Genomic DNA, 15,790 nt, shown 5'->3' with positions numbered 1-15,790 from the left:
CCTCGCTGGAAAATCAACCCCGGTTGCATAGTATACCTTTAACAGCAATAAAAGTTCAACCTGTGTCGAACCTGGTTTGCAACGTTAACACTGACAGATCCAACGGTTACACCTAAAAATATTTGTTACGATTTGCATACATTTTATTTGTCAATTTCAATCAATATTTGAGTAGAAATAATGTAACTTTAACTGTTAAAAGACAAATGGGTTGCATTACTGTCATGCTGGAAAAAAAAAAGGCTAGTAAGGTATAAACAAATCGCCTAAAGTGTAATTTTTTTTATTATTTATTGTAACAAAGTGGGGTTTAAATGTTTTCCCTGGCAAGCACAGCTAATATTAGCTAAAGCTTGGTGACAACTTTAATTCTTATTGAAAACTGTCACACAGAAAATGCTTCTGTTAATGAATGAGTTTATTTATAATACAACCAATGGAGGCTAGAAAGATACCCGCTTTGCTCTCTACACATGATGAATAAGGATACCTGTAATGGTGGACTGAAGAAACGTTTTCGGTTAAATCTTAAGCTGTTCAGGTAGGAATTGGCGCAAAAAAAAACTAACATTATCAGATCAAATTTGAAATTAGAAGAGGTTTTACTCATGTAAGAACCACCGCCGCTGTTGGCAACATCGAGGTAGTAGCCACAACAGAAGAAAGGTCACAGCTAGTTCCTGCTGACTGTATTTACAACCCATACATCGGAGGCAAAACGCACTAGCATCCACATCTAAAGTGAGAGTATGGTGCATATAACCCAGTGGCCTTGTTAAATATTAACAGCTCCCCTGATAGCAGCGTGGAGGGAAGTGGAAAGACGAATAGCTGTAGGGCTACAGGTTTTAATGTGTTGTTGCTCAGATATGCCCCATATCAAAATGCAAACCATTAAAGGGGAACACATATTTCACCAGGCGGCACATGGATGGAGCTGCCTACTCAAGAGCTCCTCTGTTTTTATCCTGTCCTTCCAGTTGACATCTCCATTCATTCTCCTTCTCTGTATTAGAGTTTTAGAAAGTATCCAAAACTATTTCCTCGTCTCTTTATCCTCCAGATTTATCCGTCCAATTGGAATGGAATTATACAAGTAAGGACCTTTAACATGTAAACTATGTTAGAACCATGGCTCTCCAAATTCCCTCTTCCCCACCTCCTTCCATCTCCTTCTTTTATCGCTCTCTTTTGTCTGACTGAAGTGTCTGCACTCCAGGGACTGGCCAGGCGTTGATTAAGACAAGCGCTCCATATCCGCCTCCAGTTCCCCTGGGAACAACTTGCTGTGCATTCATACCTGCCTGCCTCGATCCTCTCTCCTCCAGGCGTTAAATTAGACTAATTTAAAGATGATATTAAAGTGATTCCCTTCACCCTTTTCTGCGATTAGGATTTTTGGCTACGCCAGTGCTTCTTTGGCTAGGAAAATTGTTGCAATAGTGCTTACAAAGTGTTAGGTCTAATTTCCCTGTATTTTGTAGATACTAAGGTAAAAACCAGCAGATATATCCCCCACTCCCATCTGCCTTCTTGGATCTCTACATTATTTATACGGGGTAAGTGAAGCTTTTTTATCTGCGATTAGCATCGGGTTGATCCAGCTGCAGTTTCGCTTTTTTTTTTCTCCCCCTGCCTGCCAATGCTCGTATCTGCTATTAAAGGAAGCCGATTTGGGTCCAATTGCCGGTGTGCAGCGTAGTGCATATGGAGAGGAATTCAGATGAATAGATTTAATTATGCCTGGTGGAGGAAAACTCGCGGGCCCCGCTGGCAGTTCTGCCTTATCAAGCAAAGATGGGGCTTCTTTCAAAGATGAGCGGCTTTGCTTGTGTTGTTGTCAGTCAAAGCCGAAACTCGGAGGCCTTTTGTGACCTTGTCGCCGGGGCCGACGTTCCTCGTGTAACCCGATCCCCCCCCCCCCCGCTTCAACAAGGAAATCGCACCAATATTAAAGAGGGAATGTCATTCTGTCTATTTGGAGCCATGAAATACTTTCCGAGCGGCGCGTCGCCAGAACAGGAGAAGGTGCTGTGTTACATCACCGCTCTCTGTGGCGTTTAGCCTTCGCTTCTCTTTAAGTCTGGCTCTCCCTTTTTTTTTCTTTTTGCTTCTTTCACCCAATTCTCACTGTCTCCGTCTTTTTCTTTACAGGAAGCTCCGCTGAGATAAGTGCGCTCTTCTCCAAATACATGCAGGGCAATCTAATTACTGTGATAACATTTCTGCTTGGCTGATTAACTGTTCTCCCCGTGCCTCTGAACGTAGCTGCATTCAGTCCATATATTGCTAAGCTCCTTACTCCTCCCCAGCTGAGCTGCACTTTCACAGGAGCTTTGGCTCACCAATCTGTCTCTCCTCTGTTTTCTCATTTTTCCTCCTTTCTAGTCTGTTTTCTTATTTGGTGTCTTTCGCATTCATTGTCTAAGACAGATGAATTTAGCAAGCTCTCACTGCTTTATGACGTGCTCGTTTAATTCGCTTTGTTTTCTGAGTCATTCTTTGCTCTTTTATACAGTTTCTTTGTATTTTGGCTCTCAAAGGCAAATAGGCCATTTTTCGTATTTAGTCCAAACTACCTGCTGCTTACAGAAATTCAAGCTAGCTGTAAAATATCTTATTTCTTTAATGGTAGTCTTAGTCTAAGGAATAATAATAGTTTTTGCAGAAAATCTGAATATTGATAATAATTGACTTGATTTGTTTAGCCAATCATGAAAACATGAAGGGATACGAATGTAGTGACAACTCATTCAATCAGAACTTCTTGTTGTGCGGAGCGCTGCATATAGTGCAGCTCGAAGAGGGCTTTTCGTCAAATTAATAATAGCTAGCATTACCTTATGATGTTTACATTGTCCAGGAGGTTTATAGCTGCGCTGATGCACGTTTAAGAGCTTAACTGACCCCATTGCACTATTCTGTGTCATATTGCTTAATGGTCTAATTTCAACGTAATTTTGAAAGCTTTCACCGTAAATGCACTAGCGAGTACCCTGAGCCATAAACTGTTCCCATTGATTGCAATAAAAATCTTTTATTGGCATTTTGTCCTGCATCGTGTGTTTCTGTCCCCTTCCCATATGCACAATTTGGAGGTGTGAGTGCAGCGTATACATGTAAGAGCTCTTGAGTATATTGGTGTTTTTTGTGGTTAGTTTTGTTTCTGAAAGCATGGATTGTTGGATTCTTTTGTTGCCAGTAGCCCAATCACATAGGTACCACTGTGGGAAAAGCGATAGCACAACCAGCGTAGCAAATAGGACCAGTTCAGTTAGCCCAGTTTTGGAAGGGTCACGGTCCATATTAGTGATAGGGATCCACATTCTGTCTTATTCTTACTGCCAATGTGCAATTTTAGCTCAGTATGACATGACACAAGATATGTGTGCGACTTCTAAACATTCACAGTGTGAGGTTAATGTGTTTCAGAATCAATAACAAACTAGTTGTATTATCTCAAAACATGGCTCATAACCGACTGATAGAACCCTCTCCTGTCCCTTTGGAGGTATCAGTAGTTTGAGGACATAATTTACTTTCTGTAAATTATATAACCCTTCATTCACATTATGTAATCATGCCACCAGGGGCTTGCTTTAGATAGTTGTCCAACTTTAAAAAAAAATCTTAAAACTTTTAAACCTACCTACTGCTTTCATCCTCCATGCTTGTTTTACAATATTTTTACTGTGGCTGACCGGATCCTACATAGTTTAAAAACGGAAACCTGTATTTTGCAACTTGTTCTATTTGTGGCACAGTTTCAACTAGGTGTCAGAAATGTTGCCATAGATTTAGTTTCTTATTGACATGATGACATCAAGCAGTTGCAATATATTTTGTCAGCTGCATGATGCATGATGCAAATATCCTGTTCTGCCACACCACGGAGGTGATTTGTAGACCATCTCAGTGTAGTTTACTCAATAGGGCCAGAAAAGCACTTTGTGATGATTTTATCTTTGTGACATGGTGCATTATTCTGCTGGATGCCAGCAGAAGATGAGTATACGTCTGATGGAGAATTATGGGTATCTGTGCTCAGGTGGGCTCGGATGCTTAAACGGCGCTCAGCGAATCGTAAGTAAAGTGTGTAAAAAAAAATATCTCAAACTCAATTATATCTGAACTCTTTATAAAAGGCTGTGATTTCATGTTGTTTGAGCTCAATTCTTACCTTAGCATCTGGATGTTGCAGCTGAAATCAAGGCTCATTGAACCAGGCAACCTTTCATCAATCTGTTATTGTCCAGTTCAGGTGAACGTGTGGGAATTGTAGCCTTACCTTGGTTGTGACAACTGGATATTTTCATTTGTTGCTCTAAATCATCTCCAACACAATCTGCTCATTCTCCTCATCGCTCAACACAACTGCGACTCAGTGGATGCAGTTTGTGCGTGAAAACCCAGTAGATCAGCAGTTTGTGAATTACTAAGACCAGCATGTGTAACGCTAACAACCACGCATTGTTAAATGTCACTTTTCCCCGCGTTTTGATGCTCGATTTGAAGTGAAGCATGTAGCCTTCATGTCTAGAAGCCCTTAAAGCACGCAGTCGGTGCCATGGGATTGTAGCAAGCAGAGCAGAAGGCCCACCTGTATATCCTAGCTGATATTTTTTTCCTCCCCTAAGAATAATGCTTTTCTCACACGCAGACACTTACCTCATCAACAGACCGCATTCGCACATTCTCTGTAATGCCTGGTGATGACCAGCCGCCCACAGCTTATTAAGACTGCACAGGACCAGCAACCTTTATTCTTGTCACAATTACAATGAACACAGAATATTCAGGATAGAAATGAGATGGAGATTTACAAGGTATTTGTTTTGCTGTTTATTCTGCACAGATGAGCTATTTAGCTTTGGGCTACTATTGGACTCCGTTTTTAGGTAAAGGCTTGCTCTTCTGCTCCCTCCTGCTTCTTTTCCTCCTTCCCAGAGGGCTAATTGCACAGGTCAGCTTGGTGACACCGCAGCACTCGGCTTGCTGTGATCTCAGTTACACACAGAGCCTCATTAGAGGACAGTTAACTGTACGCATGCCACCTCTTCCCCTCCGCTCCTACATAAACGAGAATGGCAGTAGCTGTAGTTATTATCTAGACTCTTACCGGTGCTTGGCTTTGCCCCAAGTTTCCAGAGCAACTGCTTGATTTTGCACAAATGAAGGTTTTGATTTGGGAGTAGAAGTCAGTGGAAATGGTGAGGGGAATGTGAAAAAGAATACCTAATCAAAATCAAAATCAGCACATCTTTTGGGCACAAATTATAATTATTCCCTGCATTTTATAGGTAATAAATATATTAAGTGGATATATTAGCATTTTTACGACTTTCCTTTTGAGTTATATCCAAGCTAGTCACTCACTATATTTGTATTCTTTTTCGTGACAGAAATTAATAAATGTGTGAAAAAGCACAAAGGAATTAACGGTGAGCGCAAGACACTGGAGACCATAGATAAAAGTAGCTACACACTCATCATGTTACATTTGGGACATCTAATGCTTAAACCAGTTTCCTCCCAAGACAAAAGTAGCAGTAGATGGCAAAGTCTCCAACTTGAATGAGTTCTTAAAATGAAAATTTATATGGTGGTCTCTCCAGAGAGGAGCATGTAGTCAGAAGAAATGTTTTCTGACAGTGGTTGTTTGGAGACCTAGCAAACCGGCTTCCTTTGAGGGGAACTGAAGTGCTCTGATGTGATCCAACTCTGGCTGGTCAGCCATCTGCTTCTGTGGCGATGATCATTGTAACAGATTAATGCTTGTGACAAAAACTAAGTGAAAGTAGTAAAAAAAAAAATAGATTACTGCCCCCAGACTATTGAATATTAGGGAGTTGTACAGTGATGGTGTCAGTCTCACTTTTCTCCACATAAGCAGTCCACGTTTTACTCCTTAGGATTTAAACAAAAATGTTGTTCCGTCGTTCCACTTATGCCCCTTTTCTACTAGTCCCAATTTAGAGCAGTCCGCTATGGTTTAGGTTCTTTTTTTTGGCTTTAGGTTCCTGCTTGCCTGCAGTTCAAACTGTTTGGAGTCCCACTGAAAACGGTCATGTTTGGGTTGTTCCTTCCTATCAATCTAGTATTCCCATTGTGTCATAGTCCTGGGACAAAAAGAGGTATAATGCTTGAGGGGTCTATCCTCCTTAGCTGTTTATTTGTATCAATATTTTTCAGTCTCCTGCTTAAAATTGGCTTACTGTTGATGCCTATTTGCACACTCTTATTTCTCAGGAAGGTATGATTGGACAGTTCTGTATATGAAGGTTTAAGATTACTGCACAGAAATTGCTGCAGGGATGAGTGAATCACTACAGGAGCTTTGAGGGATTAATTCATGCTACACATCAGTCCTTATTTTAACAATATGAATTACTATTAGACTTTCTGAACTTAGGTACAAGTATTATCAAAGCTTAAAGACTATTTTGCACGCTCAAGCTTCTCAGGAAGTGTGCTTGAGCCGGTGTCTGTCTCAAAACACGGTAACACGACGTGACAATAAAGGTTCTTGATTCTAGATGATCTTTGTAACAATAGCGCTCACTTCGTCTTTTCTTTATCTGGCCAATAAGCAACCACACATCCATGCAACCTATTTGTGATGGATCTTTTTGCTCAAACCAACCGTAAAATATTTTCCAGACGCTTGTCAGCTTCATCCATATATGGTAGTGACTTGGGCTTGATCCCAAAGGCTCTTTTCGATTGAGAAATGTGCTTTCAAAATTACTTATCCACTTTTAAACTAATAGAAAAACGAATCGTGATTCATTTGTTTAATTCTTTAAAGATGTTTTTGTGTTTTGCACTTCAACCAAAAAGATGAATGTGAAACAATAGCCAAGCTCTTATGCGGCTGAACAGATCACCGTCATCTCTTCATTGAGCTGCTGAGGTGATGCTGGGGTGACAGCGGGGGAATCGGTCTAATGATAACAGCAACACGCTAATAATGGTTCCTAGTCGCTCCTGTAACGGTGGGGAGCATATTAAACGGCACACCAGATCAGCCCAACTCACTGTAAACCCCCATAACCCACTAATGAGAGTTTGATGGAGTGGTTGTGTAGGTAGATGATGCTAAGTTAATGAGATGTCCTGTTCTGTGTGACTGTGTGCAGCTCCCTGCAGAGCTACCAAGTTGATAAATATAGCTGTCTTCTCCATTGTTTGTATCTGCTTACCTTAGAATACAAACGATGGATTTTCAAAATTATTTGATTTATATTTGCAGCTCCTTTTTTTTTTTTTTTTTTTTTTGTTATGGACTTGTTTTTATACATTTCATACATCTTTGTGTCCCTGTGTGTTGGTGCCCTTTTTATCCTGCAGCTCTACAGGAAATTAACTGTCAGATTTCTTGAGTGACAGAGAAAAGCCAAACTTAATAAGCCAAACAATGATTTGTGTGTCGGTAATAAAAAAAAAAAAAAAAAGAACACAGAAAGAGAAAAAGAAAGCATTGCGCTGTCTTTAACTAACTCTCCTCTCTTTGGTTGGAAAATGTGGGACTCTTTGGTGATGAATAAGTGATAAGGCGATGGGAGAGTGGGGGATATCCACCTCTCATGGCAGGTATGTCTCTAATTGGATGTCCCAATCCCACTCTGAGTCACCCCCCTCCTTTTTTCCCCCCCATCTCCTGTTAGACAATACAGTGAGAAAAAGAGCCTTTCCTAATTAATGCAGATATAATGACGGGTCCAACTGTGGACCTCTGCCCCCTCAGAATATTGATTAAGGCGCTTTGTGTGCAACTCGGCTAGATAAACCTGAGGATTTAGTCAACCATATCCTGTATTTATATGTCCTTTTAATTATCCCTGTATTGATTCATTGACTTTGAATAGAACTGATACAAGTTTTCAGATTTTACTGATTTCTAAATGATTTTCGCTGAGGTAATTGGTAGTCTGCTTTTGGCTGCAGCATTGTGTGGGAGTGCTTAAATCTAAATGGTTCCAAGTAGGAAAAAAAAAAAAAAAAAAAAAAAAAAGCAAAAACATGCTGCAGCAGTGCCCACACTGTTTCTGTGTCAAGTGATCTCAAGGAAGTGAAGAAGTAACATTAACATTAAAGCTGCAAGGGCTTATCTCAGTGATTTCAACGTGAGGAAAATAATAATAAGGTATGTTATAGCTTTAAAATTCCTAAAACACCTCCAGAGATGCAAATACACATGTAGTGGGTGCCGGTTTTGCTTGAATGGACACTGCACAGATAATACTGTACATCAGGCTGGGAGTACTAACCATGCCTGGAGGTGATTGGCCTTAAAATATGTTTAATGTCTTCTTGTCTGAGACTGATGTTGCTGATGTCAGCAAGTTTTTAACCAAACTTTGCCCTCTGTGTGCTTATCTGGGCAAATGTTGGGCAAATAAAGGCATTATTTAAAATATCACATGTGAAGCAAGGGTTTGAGTTAATGGGAGTAATGCGAAGCTGACAAGAAGTTGAAGTTGCCTAAAATGAAATAATATGTACACAGTTATTGGTGCAGTAGGCATTTAAAACCAAAAGTAAGGACTTTGAGCTCTTATTCAGTGCAACAGATGTTGCACTACTAGCTTTAAAGTCCATCACAGAACTTGTGTAAATCAGATTCAGGAAATACTCCACTGCATATATATGTCTGTCAAAAAGCAATCCTGAACCAGTTAGCTCAAAGAAGGGCTGCTGAGAAAATCACTCAGCTACTAGTAGAAAATCCATGGAGTCCCTTTTTCCCTCCCATCATTATCTTGTCTCTCTCCACCATCTTTCACACCTTAGTCATTAAGATGTAGATCGGGTGGAAGCGTAAAGGTCAGTGCAAGTCCATCCAAGTCGCCAAATATATTGGTGACAGTCTGAATGTATGGCAACCATTCAATTAATTTTCAATTATATTTTATTTACATAGCACTACTTCACAAGACACGTCATCTCAAGGCTTTTTACAAATTAAAATTCAATCAAATCCTCCAGACAGATTGGTCAAAAAGTTTCCTATCTAAAGAAACACAGCAAATTGCATCAATTGTTGACAAGCAGCATTCGCTCCTCATGAAGGAGCGTAGAGCCACAGTGGAAAGTCGTCTGCATTGACGATGGCTTTGCAGCAATCCCTCATGCTGAGCAGTCTTAAAAGTAGACGGGGTGTCTGCCTCACAGACCAAAACTGGGAGTTGGTTTGTGGCTTTGCCTTGTCCACTCCCTCTCCATTATAATGGGAGACTAAGTATAATCTAGAGGGGTGAATGTCTTTACAGGTAACTCCATGACTTCTGTATCAAAACTCTACAAAACATGGAGACTGTGTAATTTTGCGACAGTGCAGTGTTGCCAGTGGCCTTCAGCGAGTCTAAACCTGAAAGTTACAGGTCTAGTGCCCCTAGTGGCTAAAGGCGACACAGTCAGCAACACATGAATTAGTTGATCCAGAGGAGCATAATGTTTGAAGCGTGAGAATCTGCTAAACTCTGAATCAAGGTGAGATAATCCAGTTCACTGCCTCTGTTTGGTTTCTTGGTTATAAAAAAAAAAAAAAAAAAAAAAAAAAACAATCCGCACTGTGCATACCTGACCTGTGTTTGACAAGAATGCCCCACACCGGCAGGAACGAAGCGAGTCTATGATCTGAGAATAAGATTAATTGGTTTGCAGGATGCTGCAGAGCCAGCGTGGCATCTCTGTCCAGGTTTGTGCTTGGCCAGGCCGCGCTGGTTAGCATTCAGGCCACGTATCCGCCTGTAGCCGTAATGAGAAGTGCCTCGCTGTTAATGAGATAAACACAGACATTAGATTGGCTCAGCAGGAGCTCGGAGGGAAGGAGAGGAAAAGAAGATGTGGGTTTGGAGGAGGCAATGCGGAGTGAGGATGGGGAAATATGAAATATTAAGCAGAAAAGGCTGAGTTAATTTACTCCAAGTGTGAATTATAGCTTCATTATAACTAATCTAGAGGTGAAGACTTTTATTTTTTTATTTACTTTTTATTTCATTTAGATGTTACAAAGCATCAATGTCATAATTTTTTATATAAATGAGAAACAAAACAAAAAAATTTATATTAATATGGGGAATAAACATAAGATAACTACACCATGTCTCAGTAAAGACTAGTAAATTCAAGGTAAATGGATATTTCAAAACATCTGATGAACAAAAGACTTGAAATTAGTTTTATCTCTCCGTCTCCATGTGCATGAATGGATTTATTAACGTTTAGAAATCTGAAGCAAGGCGCGTCATATGTGAGCCCATCTGCAAACTCAAACTATCACCTATGCAGTTGCAAAAACAATGTTTTTTTTTTTTTCCTATCTCATAATTTTTTCCCTACTTATCCAGATCTGGAAAATCCTAAAATCTGAGCAGCCCAAAAAAAATATATACAGAAAACAATGAAAAGTTACTTCAAATCATTGTGCGTGTGTAAGAATAAAGTTAAGCATCATTTAAATGTTTGCTTTCCTGAAGGCTTTGTTTGTGTCATGCAGGTTCGGCAAGAAGAAAGAGGACAAGAGATCCAAAGATCCGGCGAAAGGATCGACGAACAGACTGGAGGCCCTGAGCGAGGAGGAGCTGGACAGGAACCAAGACAGCAGAGACGGGTAGGAGCGTTGGATTAAAATAACTGTACAGAGAAGAAGTTAGTTGTTGGTTTCTCAGCTCTCTGACTGACAGTTTACTTGATCGCTTTTGAGCCATCCTGCTGCTGCTAACTCACTCACCTGCTCCGACACATTTATCACTTTAAAAAAGGATTTAACTCACTCCACTTTACCTCCTTTGTCTCCTCCTTTGTGACAGCTACGCCACGCCAGACGGCGTCTCCCTCCCCGACATGGAGGACGACGACAGCGACCCCAACTACGCCCGCATCAACTTCCGCCAGCCGCCCTCGCCGCTGTCCCTGAGCCGCACCCCGTCCCCAGCCGTACCAAGAGGGGCGCCGAGTCAACCTCAGGCCCCCTCAGACGACCTCGATGGACTCTACGCCAAAGTGAACAAATCCAGACCGCCGCCCGCACAGAGCCAGCCGCAGGCCCAGCCAGACGGGTGAGATTTTCGCTTCTCTGCTCACAAAACACCATGCTGTGCTGTTTTCCTGCCGTTATCCTACATGTGTTCTTGTCTTCAGTGCCGGTGCTGCTTTTAAAACATGCTCTGTGTACGTCTGTAAACAAAAGGTCACACATCTACAGTCATAGTTCGCTGAGCTGGAGGGATGCATAAAACATGAAGCCAATACACAGTTTCAGTAATGCAATGCATGCATTTATGGAAACTTTAAAAAAAATATATTGTCAAAAATGAAACGTTTTCTGCAGAAGCACTAAAAATTTTACCGTATATTTTAAAGAGAGAAGCTAGAATGCATCAAAGCGAACAGATGTGGAAATTTAGGTACGGTTTGAGTCCAGAGCAGGAAATAATGTTAAAGGTTAAATGGATCCTTTTCCTCTTTTTCCAGTTGGACTACGACATTTTTTTCTGACCCTCCACCACATGCTAACTTATTCACCAACCAGCTCAGCATCATCAGTCCTCTCGGTCTCTAACCTAATGTTTGAACCCAAAAACTCACCAACAGACTAAAAACCCTTAATTCCACCATCAGCTCTAAAGTCGTTCAATCACCAGCAACCACATAAGCATGCAGGTACAGATGCAAAATAAATGTGATTTAACCTGGGAACATTGCAGCAATTCATGGATGATAAATATTACAACACCTTTACTGGCACCCCTTGTAGAGATGAGATCTGTAACATTTTAAAATCCCCTTTAATAAGAGTACAGTTGCTTTCTAGGAAAAATAAAGTAATGCTACATTAACCATTAGGTTCTTTTGTTGTTTTTTTATAATAAAAATTGGGTAACACTTTATTTGAAGGGGTGTACATAAGACTGACATTACACTGTCATAAACATGACATAACACCTGTTATGAACATAAATGACTCTTTATGAATGTTTAGGACTGTTGTCATTAATTGTCATTCGGTAAATTATGACACCAATAAAGCAAAGTTGACATTGTTTAAAATGTCTTTGTTTTGACAACTTGACATTAACAGAGACAAGGTTAAATTAAGGGCTTGATTTGGGGTTTTGTTAAGTTAAGGGGTTGTCATAACAAAGACATTTTAAACAATGTCAACTTTGCTTTATTAGTGTCATAATTTACCGAATAACAATTAATGACAACAGTCCTAAACATTCATAAAGAGTCATTTATGTTCATAACAGGTGTTATGTCATGTTTATGACAGTGTAATGTCAGTCTTCTGTACACCCCTTCAAATAAAGTGTTACCAAAAATGGTAAGTCAGAAAATAGCTACAAGGAAGCCTCCATCTTTGGAGTCTTTATCTTTCCACCTTGCTCACGGTTAGAAATCTGCAGCAAAGAGTGGCGTCATGTCCTATATGACAGCCATTAGATGCTATCCGCATGCCAACTGTTTGTTTAGGAGTGATGCCAGCAGAAAAAAAAGGTCCTTTCTGTCCTGCCATCACAAACATAAACGCTCCTAACACTAATGGGATTTCCACTAGAACCGTATCCTGTTGGGTTTGGGGTGAAACAAAGGTTCGACTCTGTGAGGAAGACAAATCGCCTAACTTGTAAGCAGGGTGGAGGACGCGTGATGCTGTGGGTCCTGGAAACCCTATTGGGGGGCATGACATCAGGAACCCTCGCGAAAGCAGGATGGTTTTCCTCCAGCAGCATAATGATTCAAAATATGCAGTCAGAAAAACAGGGAGACGTGTTTAACCTTCCTTCATGGCCGTCCTAGTACTCGGCGGGGAAATCCAATAGAAAGCCTGTGTGGTGAGCTGATAGATTGCTGCATGTTTGCACACAAAACCCTTCTTCATACTCACCTGGTTGCCACGGTGTACAAGATCAAGAGTCCTTTGATATTTATTAATATGAAATCCACTCTTAGCACGGCGCTTTTTTTCAAACCTTTACCTAAATTTCAGCTTAAATAGCCCCACGTTGCCACGTCAAAAAGGAACAGTGGAGTGTTTCAAAGTAATTTAATGATAAAATCTATTGACGGGAGGAAAAACCTATTATATAATGTAATATTCAATGTCATAGGACTTCATTCTACGTCTAACAAAGGTTTCAGACTTGCAGACACACTGCTTATTACTGCTGAGGGGTTTGAAACCTTAACTCGCAGCTACTTTTGTATGTGGGCGAGGCGGCGGTGGGTAGGGGGGGGTGAGAAAGCCCACCGAGGATTCTAATGCAAATTCATAATTTCCTGTGTGAAATAATACAGGCCACATTAAAACTTCCCTCAACTTAAACTCCCTGACAGAAATTACTATTGACTTGCAAATCAAACAGTAAGCCCCAGACACCCAATCTCATCCAGAAATAGACGATCCGCTGAAAAAAAAAAAAAAAAGAGGGAGAGAGAGAGCGAGGGGTTGGGCACGGGGAGGAGACAGATGGGGATGGAAAGAAACAACAGACGGAGGGAAGGAAGGAGAGACAAGAGAAAGCTGGAGACGAGTGAAGAGAAGAGAAAGACAGAGCCAGGGAAAAAAAAAAAAACGGGAGAGAACATAACATATGAGGCGGAGTAAATTCAAGAGAGAAAGAAGAAGTGACAGTGGAGTAGATGCAGATAAAGAGGAGGGGGATAATTAGCCAGAGTCTAGCAGCCTGACAGATCTGTTAAACCACTTTAGCTCTCCTCCACTACTGCTGGCTACTTCATTACCAGCCTGTTTTCTCCCCGTCCTCCAGTCCTCCCTCGCCTTCTCTCTCTCCGTTTCTGAATCTCTCGCTCCGTGGATGTGTCACCTGTCCGTTTCTGCCCCGCTCGTCGTTTGAACGGGCCGGTTTTTAAGCGTCGACATGATGGACGAGGAACGCTCCTCAGCTTGTTAACTCTACATGTATCAGTGTCTCTGGAGACAAAATCTTTAATAAGGGAATTAAAGGACGGTGAAGCTGCACGTGTTCCTAATAATGACACTGAATTACGGCGGGCCGAAGAGGTTTAAGAGGCGTTCAAGGAGAAAAAACAATAATTAAATGCGAGCGAGACGCTGCTGCTTGATGCGCCGTAATCATCTGTTTGCTCGCGGCGAATCACAGCAAACAGGAAAACTGGGCTCCAACTTTTTCTGCCTGGAACGATTTGAAGACAAAAGTGGAAAAATGAAACGGCAAATCCGTCTTCATCTCTTCCCGTCCACCTTCAGGTTTTATCCATCAGAAAAACAAGCGCGTGAAGCCATTATTTAAACAATGTTCAGTGACTAAAACGCTGCATAATTTCAGCTCTGCTACATTTAACCAACCTGCAGATGAGCGTATTAGACTGACAGCGCTATGACTCCCTCTCTGATATTCATGGCTTCACTTGGAAGTTTGCATTTTTGAAGAGGGAGGCGAAGAAATTCATTCATGAATCTGTTTAGGGGAAAGTTTCTCTGACCTTTGTCTAATTCGGACTCAGGTAAGCATGAGGTGGGGAAAAAAAAGGCTGTTGTTACTGTTTTTAACTTTTACTACATATGGAGCCCATTTAAAAAAATATTGGCACGCATGCAAGGCGCCAAATCTGGTTGGGTTATAATGCCAAGCAGACCAGTCAGTCCCCCTCTGAATCAAGAATTGTTGTTGTTACATGTTAACATAACGACATACATCGCCAAAGGTAAACAGCGAGACTTTGAGAACGTCTCTGGGAGCCATATATGAGGATCATGGAGACTGAAGGCGGAGCTTATTAATGAGCGTCTTGGATGGATGTCTTGACTACATTGTCTTGACTGTATTGTTATTTTTCTCTGTCTTAATCTAAAGAGTTTTGTATATTTTTTTTCTTTCTTAGACCAAATGCAGGTTTGAATGGTGAGTGAATGCAAGCACATGTCTACAATGTTAAGTTAGTTAATTTGTTGCTTGTAAATTTGTTGTGTCCTAAAAGAGAAAATTCAATAAAATATATTGAAAAAAAAAAAAAGACAGACAACGGCTCATAATGCAAACAGATTGTCCATAACTCCTTTTCTTAACCTGACCCTAGCCAGAGTTATTTCGCTCCACCTAGCTCCACTCATCCATCTGGAACAGATCCATAGGAATGGCGTTTCAGAAGGCTGGGCCTTATCAAAAATCCTTGCATATGATTGGATAAGCCACTTGTCTGTCATCTTTATCGACGTGCTATTTCAACCACTCACACCGAAGCTAACCCGTGACGCTGTGAGAGCGACGCAGGAAAAACAAAACTTGCCAAATCCGGTCGGGAGAAGGGCGAAAACATGGTTTCCACCAACAAAAGCCTTCAGAGCCGTTCTCTGATGTTCTTTTAATGAAACAATATTAGGTAGATTGGACAACACAAAAGAAATAGCAGCATCAATGTTAACGCTTGCTTCCTCGATGCGAGCCGCCATTGTTTGGTTTTTTTCACGGTCGCTTCTCCACTACGTCACATCTATGAAACTCCAGCCCTGCGTCCTGATTGGCTGGACAATATAATTGGTTGGAGAAATCACTCTCTATGGGAGAGGTCCCAGATGGATGTGAGTGAAGCTAGGCGGAGCGATATCAATCTGGCTAGAGTCAGGTTATCCTTATCTAGTCAAAAGGTCAGATAGCAGTCCCTTCACAGACTGTGCGGTTGCATGAATGCATCACCGAGCATTCAGCCGTCTGCTACACCCATACACACAGTAAATACTGTACAATAGCTTTAAATCTTCACGTTCCAGAACTCTGCAACGGCTCAGAAAATAAACAGA

General features: G+C 41.1%; 1 protein-coding gene across 4 annotated transcripts in view; it reads left to right on the top strand.

Annotated features, from left to right (window-relative positions):
* The window catches only part of pard3ba (par-3 family cell polarity regulator beta a), a 178,929-nt gene that overhangs the window by 116,889 nt on the left and 46,250 nt on the right, over positions 1 to 15,790 (top strand). For all 4 annotated transcript variants that reach the window (XM_021313420.2, XM_036127955.1, XM_012857330.2 and 1 more), the window contains 2 exons: positions 10,502 to 10,615; positions 10,815 to 11,063. In XM_021313420.2, the coding sequence (XP_021169095.2) occupies positions 10,502 to 10,615; positions 10,815 to 11,063 (363 nt within the window). The remainder of the gene's footprint in view (positions 1 to 10,501; positions 10,616 to 10,814; positions 11,064 to 15,790) is intronic.

Source organism: Fundulus heteroclitus, chromosome 24, assembly GCF_011125445.2.
Source record: "Fundulus heteroclitus isolate FHET01 chromosome 24, MU-UCD_Fhet_4.1, whole genome shotgun sequence".
NCBI lineage: Eukaryota > Metazoa > Chordata > Actinopteri > Cyprinodontiformes > Fundulidae > Fundulus > Fundulus heteroclitus.
The sequence above is the reverse complement of the archived record's forward strand: the minus strand, read 5'-3'. Positions and strand labels throughout refer to the sequence as shown.